General features: G+C 40.7%; 2 protein-coding genes across 3 annotated transcripts in view; one reads left to right on the top strand and one right to left on the bottom strand.

The window, feature by feature from the left end:
* Positions 1-22738, bottom strand: part of PSMD1 (proteasome 26S subunit, non-ATPase 1) — a 114700-nt gene that overhangs the window by 20338 nt on the left and 71624 nt on the right. The window lies entirely within an intron of this gene.
* HTR2B (5-hydroxytryptamine receptor 2B) lies at positions 13395-22055 on the top strand. 2 transcript variants are annotated; one of them, XM_073589299.1, is made up of 3 exons: positions 13395-14694; positions 18725-18823; positions 20438-22055. In XM_073589299.1, the coding sequence occupies exons 1-3, from the start codon at positions 14373-14375 to the stop codon at positions 21334-21336; spliced, it is 1320 nt and encodes a 439-aa protein (XP_073445400.1). In that variant the 5' UTR covers positions 13395-14372; the 3' UTR covers positions 21337-22055. The 2 variants fall into 2 exon arrangements, with proteins under 2 accessions (XP_073445400.1, XP_073445399.1); XM_073589298.1 differs by having other exon boundaries at positions 18623-18823.

Genomic DNA, 22738 nt, shown 5'->3' with positions numbered 1-22738 from the left:
CCCTGGCTGTGAGCAGTATTCGGGTATCGCCATGGAAAGCAACGATATCTGAGATAAGTACATGATCTATTCATACTCTAGAAAGGTGATTTGTGGTTAGTAATCTAAAGGAGACTCTATACATTTCCTTTCTGAGGGTGTTCGATATATGTACAGTGGCTCACTTTTTGTTTATATTAATGTCCTATACGGACTGTATTAGAGCCTAGAAAACAGCAATAACTATAAAAGGACAATTTATATGTGGGGCTATAGGCCATTCTTCATTATATTTGGATTTAGGGACTGAGGCCCGATACGTATGCAACACTAAGAGGCTGTTGTAAACAAGGTATAACATGATATAACGAGTGCCCCATTGTCCTATATGGGTGATTTCAGGCGGCATTGAACAATTTTTTAATCACTTCAGCACGAGCACTTTGTATGGCACTTTTTGTTGATTTATGTTTTTAAAGGTTGATTAAAAGTTAAGTTTTAGTTAAACTGGTCCATATCAATGCAGACGAGCCCTACACTTTGTGAATGGCACGGTGACAAGCATCTACTACCTGTATATCATTAATCCAGTCAATGTGCCTCTGCATGAACAACACAGGTCTAATTTTATCTTCATGGACAACAATGCTCCAACATATCGAGGTCGAATCATTAGGCAACAGCTAACCTGTAGCTCGGGTGCCACACGTGGCTCATGTTCCCATGAACCAGGGCTGTGGAGTCGGAGTTAGTTTTGGTTGGAGTCAGAGTCGGTAGAAATGTACCGACTCCAGCTTTAAAAAAAATGTATTAATATTTCATAATTGAACTTTCATATGAATTTTATAAATGTTACTCAAATATATATGTTCTATCAAACTATGAACAGTGATAAGCAGTTCTGCTGGAGATAGAGACATTTCTTACTTCTTGTGTGTCACTGTTCTCCACTGCCCTTATCTAATCTTATACTTGGTTAACCTCGCACGGTGGCTCAGTGGTTAGCGGGTCCTGGGTTTGAATCCCACCAAGGACAACATCTGCAAGGAGTTTGTATGTTCTCCCCGTGTTTGCGTGGGTTTCCTCCGGGTACTCCGGTTTCCTCCCACACTTTAAAGACATACTGATAGGGAATTTAGATTGTGAGCCTCATCGGGGACAGTGATGATAATGTGTGCAAACTGTGAAGCGCTGCGGAATATGTTAGCGCTATATAAATAAATAAATAAATGCTGCCCCAACCCCCCTACTTACAATGTATGAAACAAAGTGAAAATGTGTTGCAAATTCTTAGTAGTAAAGCTCCTCCTCTAGACTAGATCATACTAGGTGTGCGTCTTCCAAGCATCTCACAGTTGCCTGCTACTCAGAAGAGGAAGACTGTAAGAAGTATTATCCTTTCAACAAACTTTGCATCAGTTAACTGTGAGTACATGAGGAATAATAACAGTATTACTGACCACTATATCAGTTGTACGACCTGGCAATAATTTTGTACAATTGTTTTTAGGAAAAACAATTGTCATTTGGATTGTGAATGCAGAATTAAAAACCTGAGAACGTCAAAGAAGCATCACATTAAATCAGCTGTATTTGAACATTTCACCTTCACTCTAAGATAGAAAACATTATGTCTGTCAGTGTATGACAAATGATCCAGACGAAAACAAATGCTGTGAAGCCAAGATGAGTGCATATTCAGGAAAAGATAAAAATGCTCCTACCAGAGCTTCTAATCTAAAGAGACATTTACAGCGCTTTCATCTAGAAGTACTGAAAGCAGTGGATGAGAAAGACTGCATCCAAACCAATGAACCAGTGCCCAGCTCTTCCAGCCAAACAAAGGAGCAGAGAACTTTGCAGCCATCAGTTGCAAGATATTTTGTCAGTGACAAAGTTACTGTGACAATGACAGTAGATACATTTAAAAAACAGATCATAGAGCTTGTTGTAAAGGATAGTGTGCCTATTTCATTATTTTCACGACCAGCTTTTATGTGTCTGAATGGGGAAATGGCCCGCAAGCTTGGTGTTTCTCTGGAGAGAGAGAGTATTAGAAAATTAGTAATCGAAGAAGCTTTTAAACAAAAGGAAGAACTTAAAAAAACTCTCAAGGGACGCTTTCTGTATCTGAAAATGGATGCCTGCACACGTCACAGAGTGAACTATTTTGCCATCAATGACCGATTAGTTTGTGACAAAAATGAAATAGTTACCAAGACATTGGCAGTAAAAGACACCAAAGCTCATCACACCAGTGAGTTTCTCCAGGTCTTGGTGGAAAAGGTTCTGCAAGACTATGAACTTAAAAAAGAGCAAGTTCTTTCTGTCGTAACTGACAATGCTTCAAATATAAGTACTATTAAGCTAATGAATGAGAGTAATGATGGTGACCAGCAGCTAGAAGACCATTCTGGGTCCACAGACACAGAAATGTTTGAAATAGAGGAACACAGTATTGTAACTGAGGAGAAAACTGAAGTTGCTTCAGATGAACAGCAACATGATAGTTTAGATTATCTTGTTGAAACTGTGTCAATATGTTCTTTCATTCATCACATGCGCTGTGTTGTGCATACGCTACAGCTGGCTATAAGAGACAGTCTGCAAGAAGGACATGCTGCTGCACTGATTGGCAAGGTGAGAAAATTGGCTACTGTTGCCAGAACCCCTAAAGTTGACTCAATTTTGAAGAGACGTGCTGGAAAAGGGGCAATTATTGATCAAGCCACACAATGGGGCAGTACTTACTTAATGATTCAGCGCTTGGTTGAACTGAAAACCTTTCTTGTAGACATGGCTAACCCTCAACTGACGCTAAATGAAAGTCAGTGGAATCAGGTGACTGAGCTTGAAAAATTGCTAGAGCACCCATTTACAGTGACTAAAAAATTACAAGCAGAGGACTTAACTCCAGGTATTTTCTTAAAGGAGTGGAAGAACCTGATGTTTCGCCTGTCCCAAAGAGGAGGGTTAATTGCAAGTGGCATTGCTACATCAATGAAACGGAGAGAGGAGCTACTATTACAAAATAACATTCTTTTGGCAGCTGTTTATGTAGACCCAATGCATCGGATTCTTCTAGATGATCAACAGCTAAGTAAAGGAAAAGAAGCTCTGTTTGAAATAGCAGTAAGGATGAAAGGGTTGCAGAACAGTCAGGAGGAACAAGAAGAATTTGGTCGTCCTGCCACATCTTCACCCTCATCATCAACTGATGAAGAATTTAATTTCGAAAAATATTTGGATCACAAGGACCGTGCAAAGCGTTCCCGCATAGAAGAGTCATCCCCATCAAGGAACACAGCCAGTACATTTCAGCAGAATTTTTCATGTGCACTAAAAGAAATTGAGAAATTTGACCGTTCATCAAAAATAACAGTGCAACAAGCGATTCCTTTGTATCCTGACATTGTCAGAGATGTTGCCCGAGTGGTTACTGCTTTGCCACCAACACAAGTTAGTGTAGAGAGGTTGTTCTCTGCTCTCAAAATAATTAGATCAGATTTGAGGGCATCCATGAAGGAGGATCTGACAGAGGCAATACTTTTTCTGAGGACAAATTTATAGATTTCTTCTTATTAACTGCATAAAAGTGTTTATTGCATATTTACTTACAGTTTAGAAAAGTTTATAAAAGTTATTTGCTATATTCTAATTGTATTCTAATAAATGTAGTTTTTGCTCTAAGTGGTCTGATTACTTATATGATGGTGAGAAACTGAATAAGCACGATGTTTAATATTTTACAACAGTAAATTTGTTGTTATGAATTGGCCATTTATGAAGGAGTCGGAGTCGGTGCCTGATAAAATCCAGGAGTCGGAGTCGCAACTGTGACTTACCGACTCCACAGCCCTGCCATGAACTGTGGCTCGCGGCCGTCTGCCAGCTTGGTGCATTAGCTCCAGGTCTAGCAAACAGGTATGAAGAGTACATCTCAAAATGGTGAATTTTGTGAGTAGCCCAGCACAGAAGAGCAGATCTGGATGCAAACAGTCTGATCTCAGTGGTTTAGAGATAAATTTAAGTATGGTACGCTGGAGTCAGGAGGTGCTTGAAGCTGGATGTGACAGTGGGTTGGGAGTGCTTAGTGATGGATCAGAATGGGGGCATTATGGGTACCCTTGGATCTTGTTATACTGCTACGGGGTGATTTCTGTGGAAAAGCTTTGGGTATCATACCTGTAATTGGGGTTTTGGGTGCCACTTCTGTGAAGCGGTTGGGAGTTGGATGTGGCTCACGACATTACCTTGGAGCTGGATGTGGCTCGCGACCCTATCTTGGAGCTGAATGTGGCTCACGACCCTCTCTCAGAGCTGAATGTAGCTCTCAAGGTCAGAAAGGTTGGGGACCACTGTGCTAGAGACTGGGGTACCTCAAATGGAGTAGACTGCACTTTCTCCAGACATGAATTCCATGGAAAACCGATAGGATCAGCCGAGTCGTCGTGTAGAGGCTCCTAACTCTGAACCCCAGTAGCCTGAGGGCCGCCCTTCAAGAAGAGTGGGATGCCATGCCTCAGCATACAGTATCTTCACTTGTGAACAGCATGATGTCATTTTCAAGCTGTAATTGATGCTCAAGGCCACATGAAAAGTTATTGAGATTAACATTTCTTGGAGGGTATGTTTCTGTTGTTGGCTTTTGTTTCAACAGATTTCTTGAGATTAGGAAATCACCATTGCATGTTTCTAGTTAAATGCCCTACTTTCATGATAAAATATTGTAGTGTGAACTTTATACCTTTTCAACAAATTTCACCCAAAATCCAAATATCATTAACTTTTTGTGAGTAGTGTATATACCCAGATACTGCAAACGCCACAATAACAAAATGAACTACTAGCTGCCACCACCAATTGTTTATACAGGTGGATTGGACAACCGTTACATGGCTTTAGGGGTGTGGTTTACAGAGCAAGAGGAACAGAGCTATTAACTTTTAACTAGCTAATTTTAACTAGCTAGTTAATTAGCTATTAAACTTCAAGAAGAACCTGAAGACCCACCTGTTCCGACAAGCCTACAGCCTGCAATGATCTTCGGTCTACTGAACCACAGCAAGACCTGCTCTACCCTCTCCTACTGTATCCACACCCATCCCTGTAGACTGTGAGCCGTGGGCAGGGTCCCCTCTCCTTATGCACTTGTGTGTCCCTTGTCTTACGCATGTTTATTATACTTGTCTATATTTCCCCTTTTCACATGTAAAGGACCATGGAATAAATGGCGCTATATAAATGCATAATAATAACAATAATATTTAATCTGGAAAAGGTAGACAGTGTTGATAAAAAAAATACATAAAAAAGGACATTAAATGGGAACAAAACAATACAGTACATACATTTGCATTGCATAAAATAAAGGTCATAACAAAAGAAAATGACTAAACCTGTGTCATGGAAATGGCTCAGAGCTTAGCGAGGGAGGTATCCCTTAGGAAAACTGATCGAACTATAGCAAGCTGTACCTTCCAAGACTGACAATGACAGAAACCCAAAATCTATGCTCACGATTACGCCCTCATGCCTGCCCTTGGTGAGCTCCTATGAGGGCTGGTTGTGGAATGTGCTACGTCTGTTAGAATTTTAGGAGATCTTTACCTTTCAAGATACAGTCGCCCCTGGTGGTAGATATTGTCTTAGGCTAAGTTCACACGGGACTTTTTTGCTGCTTTTTTTCTGCAGCAAAACCTGATCTTCTGGGCAGGAAAGAAGCTGCGGCAAAAACGCAGTTTTAGGTGAGTTTTTTTTTTTTTTTTTTTTTGCCTGTTTGTCCATGCTAATGTCCATGACTTTTCTGCAGCAAAAACTTTATTCAACACCCATTCAAGTCAATGGGTGAAAAACGCTGAAAGAACGCAGCAAAGAAGTGACATGCTCTATGTCCAAAAACGCAGCAAAGCACAAAATCCTGATCACACAAAAAACCAATGTGTGTCCATGAGATTTCTGAAATCTCATAGGCTTTGCTGGTAATGGAAAAAGCAGCTGAAAATTAACAAAAAACATGAAAAAAACGCAGCAAAAAAGTCCTGTGTGAAATTACCCTTAATGTTTCCTATTGCGACTTTACCTTTCTAGAGTTGAAACGTGGCATGGATAGCATCATCCACTGGTCCAATATGGTTATGCTCATCCCTTCGCTAAGATGTTGAAAATATATATCCCATAAATATCGGCTAGATGCAAACCCCAATATTCATATTCATCACTGACCATTGGCTCCAAAAAGTCTGGGGACCAGTGATTTTCACAGAGGAAGGTCTTGCCTTGGAAGCATACTTCTCCACCCGTGAATAAACATATCCCAGGCTTAGTATCTGGCTGTCAGATCGGATCTCCAGGTAATTACAGCAGATCACTCTAGGAGGTCCCTACTTCAGTTGAGAAAGTGTGAGCTCTCTTACTTCTCCAGTTATAATTAATCCCATATGTTCAATGTTAGGGTGATATGTCCCTTCTCTATAGATGTCTCTATGGATTTAAATGTTTCTAATATAACACACAAGGATGCTCTCATTTCAAATTCAGAAGGTGTCCAGCAGTGCCATCACCTCAGAACAGGTTGCAAGCAATGGCACCCAGCTATACCCATTTACTGTTCAGAGAAAAGTTTGGCCAGAAATGGTCTTCATGAAAAAGCTGCCATGAAAAACCATTCCTTCAACATGGAAAGAAGGCCAAATGACAGACTATGCATAAAAAATAGGAACTGGAATGCACAAAAATGGTAACAGGTGCTCAGAATGATGAGAGAAAATATGAAAATATGAAATATGTGGCTGTGACGGAAGGCAGATTGTTTGCTCAAGGGCTGAAGTGTGGTACAATAATGATTGTCTGCAAGTAACAGTGAAATATGCTGGAGGTTCCTTGCAAGACTGGTACTAAATTACAGCACAAGAATTTGGGAACTTGGTCAGGAATAATAGTGTCCTCAATCTGAGAAATACATTCAGATACTTATCCATTCTGCATAAGGATAATGACTTCAAACATACAGCCAACGTACAATTATTATTAGTGTTAAAGGGGTGGTCCGGACCAAATCGATAAGTCTGCAGTTACTCCAGTCATGATCCTGATCAAATCTGCCTGGGATTATATGGAGACAGAGGGGTTTACACAAGTCTACATCCACAGTTCTGTGGATAGTTCTCCACGATGTTTGGAACTATCTCCCTACTGACTTACTTCGAACACTAAGGGCAAGCAAACCTACATTTCTGTTTTTGCAGCATTTTTCCCCACATCTGTCAAACTCTGGCAGAGTGATGTACCTCTGATATACTGTACATGTCTGGAAGACAATGGCAATTGACACCTGTCGACGTCCATTGCAAGAGCATCCTACATTCCTACGGAAAAGCTGTATGATTGTACAAACTCCTCAATGAACGTAAAAGTTCAGCAGTGCTGAGTGTGAGAGGTTACTAGGGCATAGTGAGTAACACCGTGTGCTGCTCCTAAAGTCCATATATAGCAATAATTCCAAATAACAAGCTGATGCGATATACTGATACCGTCCTCTCTGGTCATGTACAAAACACTTCGCTTTGACTCAAAGACGTACACTACTTTTTAAAAGGCAGAACGTTAGAGTAGAATTACGGTATCTAAAATAACCAATTCCCATATTACATCCTCTGGTATTATGGAGTAGCTCCTCTTAAAAGGCAGGTGCAATATTGCCACGAAAAAGGCTGCTAAAATAACAAGAGGAGGTAACAAGCCAAAACACTCCAGACTTTAGATGGCTGGCCATTGCATATATCTAGGCATGTTGGCTATATTGGTCCTCGCGTTCCTCCAGTTTTATTGTTGGGGCTCTTCCATCAGCAACAGATTTCTTATAGTTTCAGAATTCCAAAAGCACAATACACCCAAAAGTAGAATGGCAGACAATTCACCCAGATTTATACTAACTGCATGAAAGGATACGGTAATTCATTCCGAAGTTTTCATTCTAGAGGAAACACCTTTTACAAGATTATGTTCACATGTGGCGTTTTTGCAGTGTTTTTTTTCCTGTACCAAAACCCCCCCCAGCACAATACATACATAGTATCATAGTATTTAAGATTTAAGATTGAAGGGAGACTAAGTCCATCTAATTCAACCCACAGCCTAACATGTTGATCCGGAGAGTTTTCTACTTACAATTTTGACCCATTCATGTGAAAGAATGCTGAAATAATTGCCATGCTACATCTTGATGAAAAAAATGCAGCAGGGCTTAAAATGTGCTCAGATAAAAAAAAAGAAGAAAAAACAGCATGTTCCAGAGATTTCTGAAATGTGAATGATCATGCTTGGTACTTGGAAGGATCCGTTCACACATTTTTGATGCTTTTTTTTTTTGCGCAACCAAAACCTGTCCTTCTCTCGGCAGTAAGAAGCAATGTCAAACAAAGAAGGTTCTGCTGAGTGTTTGTCGCATTTTTTGCAGCGTTTTTGTCAGGGTACATTTGTCTCTTGTGCATAAAAAAATAATCTGATTCATCTCCATTAGGTTTTGGCACCAAAAACGCAGCAAAACATGATATCTGTGTTTTTGCAGCATTTTGCTACAATGCAGCTCTTTGTTAAACCAGTGGGGGGGGAAAAAAAAAAAATTTGTGTGCATGAGATTTTTGAAATCTCAGATTTTTCTGGTACTGTGAAACGCAGCTGAAAGTTTGCATAAAAAAACACTGCAAAAACAAAACGTGTGAACATAAAACAACTCAAAAGGTGTTCAAGTAAGAAATATGGCACTTCACTAACCATAGAGCAACAAATTAGCCTATCGGAGGTAAACAACTAGGCTAAAACAAAGAGATCCTTAAGTAAAATTAATAGTTTACTGAAATATTACATAAATTTAAAAACTATAAAGAAAGGCTAGTTCCATAATACACAAAATACCCAGTAGGAGAACTCCAACATCTACCCTACCAATAGATAAATCAATGCACAGAGCAGGTATCAAATAAGACAGATCTCAGGTGAGCACAGTGCAGCACTAAGGTAGAAGAACAATACCTATTCCAACGGCATCATGCGATCACTAGAAATCGGGTAATTAGGTGCTAATAGCATCCCTAAATCAATTGCACACTATACACACAAGCAGCCTACTGCATATATGTAGTACAACATAGTAAAAGTTTATAATATCTGAACTCTGGAGAGAAAGTGTGAAGAGGAGAGAGTGATGGTGAGTAGATGAGCCATTCCTCCTCACCCCAACGTGCGTTTCGCTCTGAGCTTTTGGCGGGGGCGGTATTTTGTGTATTATGGACCTAGCCTTTCTTATAGTTTTTAAATTGATGTAATATCTCAATAAACTATTAATTTTACTTCAGGATCCCTTTGTTTTAGCCTAGTTGTTTACCTCAGGTAGGCTCATTTGTTGTTCTGAAGTGTGAACATAGGTGTAAAAACTGCAGCAAAAATACAGTGTGTGAACATACCCCAATAATGCCACATAAAGTAAACGGTTTTTTTTTTCCAGGCTGTATCTTGTTCAGACTTTAAGAGGAAAATGTACTAATTAATGTCCTGGGAGCATTTCTGCATAAATATGTTGTGAACAGTCTACACACCTTGTGTGAAGACTAGGGGAGTCTGTGAAGAAGAATTTCATCACTTACTAACACTAAGATTCCTGCGGAGGTTACACCCCTCCCCTCGTTACCACCCAACATCGGATAGACTGCTAGAAGGCAATACATTATTACAACGCTGATTGCGTTTGTGTTCACAACTGTACAACAAAAATATACAGTGTCAGCTCAAGCCAAGAAAAGAACACAGTGCTCAGCGGGGGATAGAAGTGAGCCGGCCCTGGTGGGATCCACTCCTGCTTACGTAACACAATATCCAGCACACAGAATAAACTAGGCACGGCCATCAGAAATCACAGCACTAGTAGAGGGGAAGAGCGGATACAGCACCAATGGATGTGGGCACAGGAGAGAGCAATTCATCAAGTTCACAAAGTGGCTTTGGGTTTACAGACATCGCATCAGCCATCTGCGTACACTAGAGATCTCAATCAGCAGATAATGCTCCTAAAAATTCCTTAAAATATTAAACAGAACATATATGAGGATTATTATCCAGGGCTCAAGGCTTAAAAAATGAAAAAAAATCATATTATAATATATAATACCGAATATAAACAATACGCATAAACATACATACATCCACTTTTGGAATATAGGTCTAAAATTTAGGGGCAAACTGATATTGATGGTTACATAATAGAGAATCAACATGTAAAATAAAACGTTTACAGTGTGGACTGCCTTGTTATCAATGTACATACCTGATTTATATATCTCATGTAACCTTAAATGAAGCTGTAAAATATTAGTTTGCACTATAGGAGATTATAGTAAGACTAATGTGCCCCCCCATGCTGTGCTGCCCCCTAAAGCTTTGCTTGAAGAGACATTGGCCTTCCATTTATCAAACTTTCATGCCAGAATTCTGCTGTATAATCTTTGAAAAGTCTCAAAACCTTTGCCACAACTTGGAGTTGTGTCAAAATTTCACAACTTTTGCAGTTTTCATGCCGGGGGTTTTTTTTTTTTTTTTTTTTTTTTAGCTCCGACAAAATGGGTGGAGTTGGGGCGGGACGGTTGAAAGCCACAGTTTGTCTAATTCATGACAAGCTGTGGAGTTAACTATGGCAGAAATCCTAAAGTAGTCCCTGACTGGAGTAAGATTTCTAGCATGGCACACGCCACTTAGGCCTCTTTCACACTTCCGTTTTTTACAGTCAAAATCCACCAGGTTTTGAAAAAGAACGGATCCGCAATTTTTTTTTTTTTTTGCGGATCCGTTTTTTCCCCATTGACTTTCATTATCGGCGGATCTTGACGGATTGCCGTCCGTTGCATCCGTTTTTGTGCGGATCCGCCATAATGTTGCTGTCCGTTAACATCCTCAAAGATTTCCAAACGGAGCTTGCAACGTTTTTTTTGGCCGGCGGATCCTCCAGACACTGATTTAACCCGAAATTCTGTCTGGGTGCCGGACAAAAAAAATCTCTCTCTCGCCAGCGGTTCCTTTAAATTTCCTCATTTTGCGGATCCGTCAAAAAAACAGATCCTATGGGATCCGTTCACATCAGTTAAGAACGGATCCGCTTCTCCACTTTTTTGGCGGATTGTAACTGACACAAAAAACTGAAGTGTGAAAGAGGCCTTATCAGACACTCGTGATTCATGAGGAGGCGGACACATGAATCAAGAGCATCTTACTCATGACACCCCCTCATCAAGACCTGTGTAAACAATGCCAGTCTTAAATCCATTTCTATGCAGAAAGTATGAATGCCAATTGAGCATGCATTTCACTTGTTAAAGACTAAACTTCAGACAGAAAGGCCCACAAACAGACAGCAACTGAAAACCACCGCAGTGAAGGCCTGGCAGAGCATCAAAAAGGAGGAAACACAGCATCTGGTGATGTCCATGAGTTCAAGACTTCAGGCAGTCATTGCCAACAAAGGGTTTTCCACCAAGTAGTAGAAATGAACATTTTATTTACAATTATTTAATCTGTCCAATTACTTTTGGTCCCTTTAAAAACAGGGAGGCACATGTTAAGGAGCTGAAACTCCTAAACCCTTCATCCAGTTTTAATGTGGATACCCTCAAATGAAAGCTGAAAGTCTGAACTTCAACTGCATCTGAATTGTTTTGTTTAAAATTCATTGTGGTAATGTCTAGAACCAAAATTAGAAAAATGTTGTCTCTGTCCAAATATATATGGACCTAACTGTAGGTTTTTCTTATTCAAAGATCTATTAATTAAAATGTACTTTGTTCGTAGGACAACCCTTTTAATTTTGTTTCCATGTGAAAAAGTTCCTAGTCCTATTTGATAATGAAAAACTTGCTCAATTGTAGACATTTTTTTAAATAAATATCAAGGCTGGCTGCCACTTTGTCCAAGCTTTTAATTTTGGCACTCTGTATATTTGAGTTTGACATCCCTGCTTTAGTGAGATTAAAAAAACAAAAAACAAACAAAAAAAACTACCGTAATGTCACACAAAGAATGGAGTAAAAACCTTGGCACCTCCTACAGAATGAGGAAATGAGGAATATACAGTAAGGCTTTCACAGGTTTTACATTTTATTGGGATTACAGAGGTCACCAGGGGGTTAATGTGTGGGAAGCGTCTCTGTAGCTAGGAAAGGAGAAAAGTAGATTTTGATTGGAGATGTATATGCACTGCCTTGTCCTATGTATACAATATCTGCACGTGAAATTCTCCAGACTCTGGCTCCTCATCCACTGTAATACTCATATGGTCCAAAAGGTGCTGACCCCAATAATCACAAAACAACTTGTCTTCTCGCATTTCAGCTCACGGAAAGCTAGTCATCCTTTACACAATGCTCACTGCGTATTTCAGGATAGCTGAAGGTTAGGGAATGGATAACAGAGCGAGACAGTCACTGTGCAATCTCCCTACCGTACACAGAGAAAAATATCCAAAAGGCAGTCAGGAGCAAAAAAAATAAAAAAAAATAAAAAAATACAAAAATTATTATATATACATACACACTATATATATATATATATATATATATATATATATATATATATATATATATCTCTCTCTATCTATCTATATATACACACACACAGACACATATATATATATATTCTAACGCATCGGGTATTCTAGAATATGACAGAACTTGTTCAGTAAAGATGAGTGAACTATGTCGTGCAGTGAGTGAGGGTTAAATTCCGCGCCAATATTGCCGATTGCGGCAAATCCGTGCAGCAGATGACCTGCGGCAACCGTCCGGAGATCAGTGGCTAGCGCAGATCTCTCAACAGTAGCGGTGGCATGCGTCGTTCGAATTCTGCGCCAATTCGCGGCCGGACTGCGCCTGTCACTGATTGGTTGCGGCCGGGTGTGACCAATCAGCGGCGCGGGATTTACGTTACAGAGAGACAGACAGAATTAGACGATTATATAGTAGATTATATATATATATATATACATACACACACCTATCTATCCATTGAGATTATATATCTCTCTCATATATATATATATATATATATATATATATATATATATATATATATATATATATATATATATATATATATCAAGAAATGAGTGCACTCCACTTACAAAGTATGGTTTTAATTAAATGACTGGGCCTTGTAATCTATTTTCTAGTATACAAATGTGTTGAAGGTCTGATAGTCTTACAAATAAAGTTGGGGGTCTGTCCATCAGTAACTGGCAGTGAAGCCCCCAAGGGTGCAGCTGCACTGGGTGGGAGGGACAGAATAGAAAGAAAGGAGGAGAAAAAAAAAAAAAAAAAGAAATCAAGAAGGAGTCTGGCTTCTGGCTGACCTCCAGTTCTAAACCTCCACTAGATTCTCATAAGGAGGCTGACTGCTCCAAGTCAGAAGTGCAGATGCATTACAGTCACATAGGACTTGTAGACCAACGATGTGTCCCTGGGTTACAGATCTGTGGCTCGACAGCTGGGAGAAACTGCATCCATGGAAAAGCAGCAAGCACTCAGAATTGTAGTCGTCATATTTCTACTACACCGGAGAGGGCAGAGATCCCAAATGATAGAGAAAGCAGCATCAAAGTTTTGACAGATCCCATCTAAATGGTGGTGGTGAGTACAAACTTTACAAAACAAAAAGTAATAACACAATTTATTGCAATTCGGATCGGATGTTATAACATACAGCCAATGTTTATGACGATCACCCTCTCAGATAAAGACGGAAAATATCCATAGGGCAGAGGGAAAGAGATCAATATAAGAGTCAACGCTTGATGAAGAGTTACCAGCAGATAATACCCAAACTGGAGGAGGAGGAGCAAAAATCACAAAGCAAAGCTCAGTCAAAACAGATGGGTATAAATGAAACAAATCCCTCATTACAAGGGCTGAGCATGGCATTTAAATGGTATTAAAATGGATATTAACATTTTACCAAGCTCCATGCAGATATACATATGTGTTACAGACAATCACATGAGGGTTGACTGTTTTATACTCAAGTTGATTATCGGCTACAACAAGCAACATCTTTGGCATCTAAGGGGTTAAGCAAACACCTCCCACACACATACAAAAATCGAGACACTCCTGGGGAGGTAGAAGAGTGCGAAGACTGGTGATTAGAGGAAGATACAAGTGGACGCAACCATCTGTGCCACATGGGAGACGCCTTTTCGGACTGACTGATCATTTTGCCCTTTCTTTTTATTACCGGGATTAAATCAACATCCACAACATTGGCAAAGGCATGAGACCTGGAGACCTCCTAAATTAGAGCCATGATGGACACAAATCATATGGGTTGTAGGAGGGAAACAGCAAAGTGAATGGGACATGAATGGAGAAGTTGTAACTAACCCCAGGATACCTGGAATCTTTCACAACTCTGTTCTCTGGCACGAAATGCTAGAGTTCAACTATTCCTACACTGCTAATATTACCAAAGCGGACACGGCCCCTCCGAAGTGTTGGCTGGCCCTCCTAACACTTATGGTTATTGTCCCTACAATCGGAGGCAACATCCTGGTGATCTTGGCAGTATCACTAGAGAAGAAACTACAAAATGCTACTAACTATTTCCTTATGTCCCTGGCGGTGGCAGATCTGCTGGTTGGAATATTTGTGATGCCAATCGCACTCGTCACCATTATGTTCAGTAAGTATAAACAGTGCGGAGCCCTTCGGCAGTCGCGCTACTAAGGTGGTGGCTTTGACTTGTTTTGTAGTTGTGTGTACACTGTAAATCACACAAGTTCGTCGAAAAAAACACTCCGAACTGAGCTTTTCTGGTAGGAAAGTCTTTACTTGCCCAAGTTTTGCATTTAATAAGGCTTTGTCCACATTCACATTGTACCTTCCATTTAGAAAAGCAGCAATCATGCTCTACTGAGTAAGTTACACAATTAGCACCAATAGCCCCCGATGGACCCCACTGACTTACGACAGGGTATAAGCAGTTCTGACCACTTATTTTGACACAGAATGGAATGCTGTCTGCATTATTTTTCTGTCCAATGTTACAAAATCTGCTTGGGTCACACCTAAGGCTTGGGTCAAGCTATAACCAAGAGAGGACATCATAATGTTCAGTTTTAAGAATTGGGTGCAAGAAATTACCCAGCACTTTAGGCTTTTGCTAGGACAACAGAAGTCCCTTAAACCTTAAGAAAAGCTTATTACTATACTTACACAAACCTCGTGCATGTTTATAACACGGACAGACAGCAAGACTCCAAGAGAGTGTCTGAGCCATCACATACAACCGTAAGCAGCCCCTATACATCTTACAGCGGGAGAAAAATCTAACTCTGCTTTTAACTTCAAAGAGAAGGAAACAAATGGCGTTTACTCGCCTTGGAGGGAGATGGTTTACAATGTTGTCAAGTACAGGAAACTGGTGAACAAATCTATATCCATTTTAAGCCACTTAATGTGATCATAGACATCCAATTGACGCATAAATCGGCAAAAATCAAATATTAATTACAAAAGTAACTGACGGAAAAAACAACCCACCCTCCATGACACAATAATAATCTCAAGCGCCAGGCTTTCTAGCTTACTAAAATAAGCAAAGCGTTCTTAATACAAAGCATGCCCAGTTCTTTGTAACGGTGAGCGCGGAAATAAACTGCACTGATTAAAGAATCCATCACTGGCCACTGTTATTGTATAAAGCACATTTAAATCAATGGACGTGTCATTAGCTCGACGCTATAAAAAGCACAAATGCCAAGTTAATTCAAACATTTTATTAGTCTGGAACGCAGGCTCCTGCTTTTCCCTCCTGCGAAAGTGCAGCTCTAGGAATCCAAACGATAAAGCTAGGAAACAACGCAGTAAACCGTGCTTCTCCGACTACTCGAGGAGCACAGCACTCTAAAGCGCCATATAATGAAAGGCGGCGATGCCGTAACAGGCGACATTCTCACGCCGAGGTTTTGACACTGTATTTTCGAAAAAAATGTAAGTAACCTATTTTAGTTCATGGGTGCACACAATCTGCAAAAACTCACCAAAAGATTAATGTGGGAACGCAGCCTTACAATGTGCGGTGTTCCCAATATCTAATCTGCATGTATTAGTTGATTTTATTTTTTAAATATTTAAAAGTAACAAAAAAAACACTAAAAAAGTCATACAACCAACCTATTAGCATACTATATCCGTGGAAATTACTTCATTGGCTAAAAAGAAAACGTTAGGATGGATCCAGCAAAGGACAACCACCAGTCGCACTTTTAAAGTAGGGACACAATAGAAAAGTGCTAAAAGGTTTGTGCAGTTGATCTAAAATATTCCTAAAAAGGCCTCACACCGGATGATAAAATATAAAAGACAAAAATAATCAATCAGGTCCTTTACTGGGGCGAACCTGTACCATAATGTGTGCTTCCTGAAATCATCCTCGACAGACCGGAAACGCCCGCGCAGCCAGTGATTGAGTGAGAGCACTGTCAGCGTGACTTGGTTGGGACCAGTAAAGCTACGGATCCACAATCTGATTTTCTGTGGTGTTTTTAGACATGTTAGGTAAATTAGGTTGTGTTGTTTGTTGCAGGGTTTGTTTGTTTTTTTATGTGTTTTATTGTGTTTTTCATAGAATCGTAGAGTTGGAAGGGACCTCCTGGGCCATCTTGTCCAACCCCCTGCTCAAAGCAGGATTCGCTAAATCATCCCAGACAGATGTCTGTCCAGCCTCTGTTTGAAGACTTCCATTGAAGGAGAACTCACCACTTCTCGTGGCAGCTTGTTCCACTCATTGATCACTCTTAACTGTCAAAAAGTTTTTTCTAATATCTAATCTGTGTCTCCTCCCATTCAGTTTCATCCCATTGCTTCTAGTCTTTCCTTGTGCAAATGAGAATAAAGTTGATCCTTCTGCAATGTGACAGCCCTTTAGATATTTGTAGACAGTTATTAAGTCTCCTCTCAGTCTTCTCTTTTGCAAACTAAACATTCCCAAATCCTGCAACCTTTCCTCATAAGACAGGGTTTGCAGACCGGTCACCATTCTGGTCGCTCTTTTCTGAACTTGCTCCAGTTTGTTGATGTCTTTTTTAAAATGTGGTGCCCAAAACTGGACACAGTATTCCAGATGAGGTCTGACCAAGTTGAAGTTGCAACTTTTGTCTTTTCTGGTATGTCAGGTTTTAAACTAAGCCACTTTGTTTTTGATATTTTCCTGGTATTTGGCTTTGACAAAACTTTCATTTTTAGCACGGGAAAGTCTGCACATAAAACGCAGCGTTCCCGCAAGAGAAATTGACAGGTTGAGGATTTAAAAACAAAAAACGCACTGTTGGTCAGTTTGCGTTGCATAAAAAATAAAAAGCCCGGTGGGCATGAGATTTTTATAGATACCATCCACTTTGATTGAACTGTAAGGTGCTGTGGGTTTTTTTTTTTTTTTTTGCACAGGAAAAATATGCAGTGCCAAACACTCACCATAACTCATGGGAACGTAACCATAGGCGTCACAACAGAACCGGGGGGAGTCTGGAGAGTATTTTACGGTTTTCATCTATACACTAGGAATCTGCTGGAAAACCTCTTTAATCCACAAATTGGTTGTCACTTTGCTTTAATAGACTTCAAACTAAGCAAATCTATCCAATTACCCAGCCGTATGGGAGTAGGGGTGTACCGATAAGTATCTAGGCAGTTTTCAGATGCTAGGAAGTTGGTATCCCATATTACAAGCTAGTCACAAGCTGACCCAGCCACAGAAACCAAGGAGGCACCGAGTAGATGGAATCATCACATACAGGAGTCCACTTCACTTGAAAATCATCGATTAGCCTTATTTATTACAAGAACATTAAGGCTCTGTACACATTGGCAAGAGTAACTGCATTCTGTGTTCTGTATTAGGAACAGAAAACCAGGATTCAGGCCAGGGTCAGCGCCGCATGTAACACTAGCAGGGCCAAGACGCTCCTTAAAGGGCTAAGTCACGTCAGTCATGTTGCTAGCCATGTTAGTGGAAATATTTTGTTCCAGTAAAAATGATGGAATGTACGACAGAGCTTCCAATGCAGATGTGAACCTAGCTCGCAGAAGCCCTCACAAAAAAACCCACAACTTTTAATCCCCTAAATGTTTGTGCAGTGCCATGTAGTTGTACTATAATAATCACCGGCTGCTGTCTTCCCCAGTCTCCGGCATCACTCTGGTTCTCTTCTGAGTCACGTGAACTTCAATTCCGACTCGCCTGATCACACAGGGATTTGTGTGTGGAGAGATCACTTTTACCATGTTACACTCCATAGGCTTACAAATGTAAACTTCTGGTCCACCTAAATCCCAAACTGATCTGTCAGGTCAGAATTGAAGGCAGGTATCTTATATTCTTAGGTGTGGATTACATGTGCTGCGGAAACGCACTAAAAACATGCGGTAGTTGCATCTTTTACCTGCGGATTGTCCGCATTCTACGTTTATGGGGAAATTCCGCACAGAAAACTCCGCGTACCCCCCCCCCCCAAAAAAAAAGGAAAAAAAATGCATCAAAGACGAGATAAAAGGTTAACGTGGTCACACAGCCTAAGGTTTACACAATGACCAGTGTCTGTCTTTTTCAGAGCCTGCCTGGCCACTGCCACAATGTCTATGTGCAATCTGGCTATTTCTGGATGTCCTGTTTTCCACAGCATCAATTATACACCTTTGTGCCATATCCTTAGATCGTTACATTGCCATCAAGAAACCAATTCAAGCCAGTCAATTCAACACCAGAGCCAAAACACTCATTAAGATTGCAGTGGTGTGGATCATATCAGCAGGTAAGCGATAGCCGTGTTTGCGCTCTAGATGTGTACAGTAGTTAGAGTACAACGTGGAATACCATAGTGTGAAACAGACAGCAGAAGACATAAATGTGTCTATTACATACACTATTTACCAGAGGAGCCGGTCTATAAGTCTACCCCTTAAGCCACCCTTTCAGAGGCCTCTCTCCGAAACAAAACAGATTTCCTGCTTTGCACCGATGAGGGGCAAACACCCTGAAACATGTGTTTGCAAATTAAGTTTCTGGTTTGGCTTCTTATCCCAAAGTCACTTGGCAAGGCTCATCAAAGAGTCAATACTGATTTTTAGGATTGTTGCCCCCAATAGGTGACCCTAGAGTGCCAATTCTGTTCCTCTCTAAAGGGGCTATTTGCATATTTTTGCCGCATTCAAATGTAGACAATTTTTCACATACATAAAAAAGCAGTCCAAGTGTCAATACTTTTTCATCAGTGTTTGGTCAGGGTTGAATTTTTACAAGTATGGAAAATAAATTACGAAGCATCTTCTATTCATTGCCATGTTAATCACAGACAGCACACGGACTGCCCACTGATGCCATCCGCGTGCTGTCAGTGATATTTCACGGACCCATAGGCTTGTACGGGTAATTTGGATCTATGATGAGAATCAAACACAGACATGTATCTGGGAGGTGGGGTTTTTTTTTTGCAGACACATTCTGAAAGAAAACATGGAAATGTGAACAGTTCCAAAGATTATAATGGGTGTGTGTTTAATGCGTGAAAACCATGGATAGAATGCGTACGTGAAAGGCAAATGCACCGAATCCACCATCAAGTTAAGTGCTTGCTAGTTTTAGGCCAATAGCAGATACATCAAGTTTCATTGAATTCTGAGTGATGAGGAGAGAGGACAAGATTAGATAACACATATTATGTTCACAGAATATATGTTTTACTTGCCACTTCCCCAAAAAGGTCTCCCTAATATACAAATTTGGAGGTTATACAAAGTCAGACATGGCGCCACCTCCGCTCGTAATCCAGAGCAGGTAGATGAACAGGCAACAGCCCCGCTAGTCGGAAGAGCTATGACAACGCGCTGATCCTCTGAATCCCGCAGCTGTGGAGATGCTCGGTATAACTGGGACATGCTGAAAAACTATCCCTATGCTTCCCTATATTGCGGATCAGAAACACTTTCCTTTAATTTATTCGGGCCAGAAATAGCTTACAGTGCATAATGATCAGATTACTTGGGTCTTGCATGATAAAGCTTTAGTAATCAGTCGGCGGCAGCTGTACGGCAGGGCAGGAAATCAACATTTTCTGAAAGATGTAACTAAACCGTGAGCTTAAGATGGCATCTCTCCTCCACCGCTATACACAGTCAGTCAAGAGAAAAAGGTATTTTCAGCTTTGTTGCTTCACATCAGGTGAACAAATGAGGCAACTGGTTTCAATAGTTTCAAAAACGCCACTGCGTGGTTTTAGGATACACCATGGTTTTCACTCATCTTAACACATTAGTAAATGTCAAGGATTTATGGACTGAGAAGTGTAGGATAAACATCTTCAGAGCAGTGCTTGAAATGAATCCATACAAGTTTACATAAGAAGTAAATGATCTTCATTCTGTTTCAGTCATCGCTGTTCCCATACCGATCCAAGGACTCCTAGACCCAGAGACCATCTTCAACACAAACCACACTTGTGTGGTACGGACAGAATTCTTCAAGTACTTTATTATTTCCGGCTCCATGGCGGCGTTTTTTGTCCCATTTGCCATTATGGTAGTCATATACTTCCTGACCATTCACTTACTAAGGAAAAAGGCCTACCTAATCAAGAACAAGCCTCCTCAGCGCATCAACTGGTCTACAGTGTCAACAGTCTTCCAGAGGGACACAGCCCCGGGCTCCTCACCGGAGAAAGTTGCCATGCTAGACAGCCAAAGAAGAGAGCGGACGCTGCAGATAACCAGTGATGAAATGCCCATTCGAAGGCTTTCCAGTGTAGGGAAGAAGTCAATGCAGACCATCACTAATGAGCAAAGAGCCTCCAAAGTGTTGGGCATAGTCTTTTTCCTCTTTGTTTTTATGTGGTGTCCATTTTTTATTACCAATGTGGCTTCAGTTCTCTGCGATCCAAGTGACTGTGATCCAGAAGTAATCCAGATGTTAATGGAGATCTTTGTGTGGGTTGGGTATATATCATCTGGAGTAAACCCGTTAGTCTACACACTATTTAACAAAACTTTCAGAGACGCCTTTGGCCGTTACATCACCTGCAACTTTCGAGGCCTAAGGCCAGTAGGCATCATTAGAAACTGCTCTAGTCGGATATCATTTCGGAACTCAATGGCAGAAAATTCAAAGCTTATCATGAAACATGGTATGAAAAATGGGATTAACCCAGTCATGTACCAGAGCCCACTGAGGATGAAGAACTCCCAGCTTGAATCATCTGCGATCCTGCTTGACACCTTACTTCTCACCGAAAACGAAGCTGGAAAGACTGATGAGCAAGTGAGCTATGTATAAGCCAAACATAGAACCACACATACTTATGATCTGATATCATTTCATAATATATATTTATAAACTGCTGACCATGCAGGAAAATGTTGTCCTGTACATGGAGGATGGGTCCCACACTGTACTAAAGGCCAGTATCTATGTGGACATAACTCATGGCGAAAAGCCAAGAAGGAGCGCACCCTTGCAAATGCCGTTACCGAGCATCACCAAGATTTACACAGAGTTCAGCCGAAAGCTACAAATGACAACTGGTTGAAATAATATTTTCAGAAAAGAACTCTTGAGAGCTGTGAGCTGAAAAACATCCCTGTATCACTTTACATAAAACGTCTGGCTTTAGGAGGTGGTGCAATTAATCTAGCAGAACATTAGCCACTACCTGTAAACCATCTGACATGCAATCTGGGTTTGGGTCTTTTTTCTTTCTAATCGTCTCCAAATGTATCAGACTTGCTACACAAAAACAGAGATGGCAGGCTTAGTGTGACGGCTGTTGTAAGGCATAACAGAACCACAACTTGAGATTCTCTGCAATAAAAATGACTGTGAACAGGGTAAACGGCCTAGAAAGCATCCAGGTTGCATGCAGATGACTTCTCGTTAACACAACAGCGGCTAAGAGAAGACATGTTCAGCGCACAGTCACTTTTGTCAGGGCCTGTCTGTACAGAATGTAATTACTGCTGTTAAGACAATAAACCAATACTGGTTGTAAAGCTAAAGAGGTGCCGCTAATCCATTCCGATTGGGAAAAGCATTTCTGGTGGGTGGAAACAGATTAATGAGGAGGTAAAAAAAACGTTAGAGAAGTTGACTGTTGCTTACGTGTTAGATTCAAAAAAGAGAATTAGAGTACACCACAAAGGAGGCTAATCATCAGATTGTCTGGAATTAAAGGGACCTAAAGGTGTAAAAGCAGACTAGATGAATGATGGCTGAGATGGCCAACTTTCTATGTTTATTAGGGCTCTCCTCCGACTACATTAAAAGTTAGATTTTCCATACCAATAGTCGTCTGACAGCAGCCTATTTACCTGGTTTAACTGATATAAACAGGTATATTTAGCAGAGTAAAGCATGCAATTCTACGTGGGAGTGAGTGGAGGCTGAGTGCTCAATGAGTAGCCATCTAGAGTACATAGGCAGAGTACAGGGGTTTTGTCACCATTGGTTTGTAGGAGAGGACGGCTGCCCTGACTCCCAGCTTCTTGTGACCGGCAGCATGGTTGGTCCACTGGACCACACTGCATTCTCTGATGCTGGAAGCAGAACCAGCTTTGCATTTGAGGAGCATAGGGGTACTGAAGCTGGCTGGATCAGTGATCTGGCTGGATCCTGCCAGCTTCAGATCTGCACTTACAAACAGCTTATATTTATAGTAAAGAGCTTGTTACAATTGGTAACG

This window comes from Dendrobates tinctorius, unplaced genomic scaffold (assembly GCF_039654945.1).
Source record: "Dendrobates tinctorius isolate UK_male_01 unplaced genomic scaffold, ASM3965494v1 ptg000107l, whole genome shotgun sequence".
Taxonomy (NCBI): Eukaryota; Metazoa; Chordata; class Amphibia; order Anura; family Dendrobatidae; genus Dendrobates; species Dendrobates tinctorius.
Note: the sequence above shows the minus strand (reverse complement) of the source record. Positions and strands in the feature narration are given on the sequence as shown.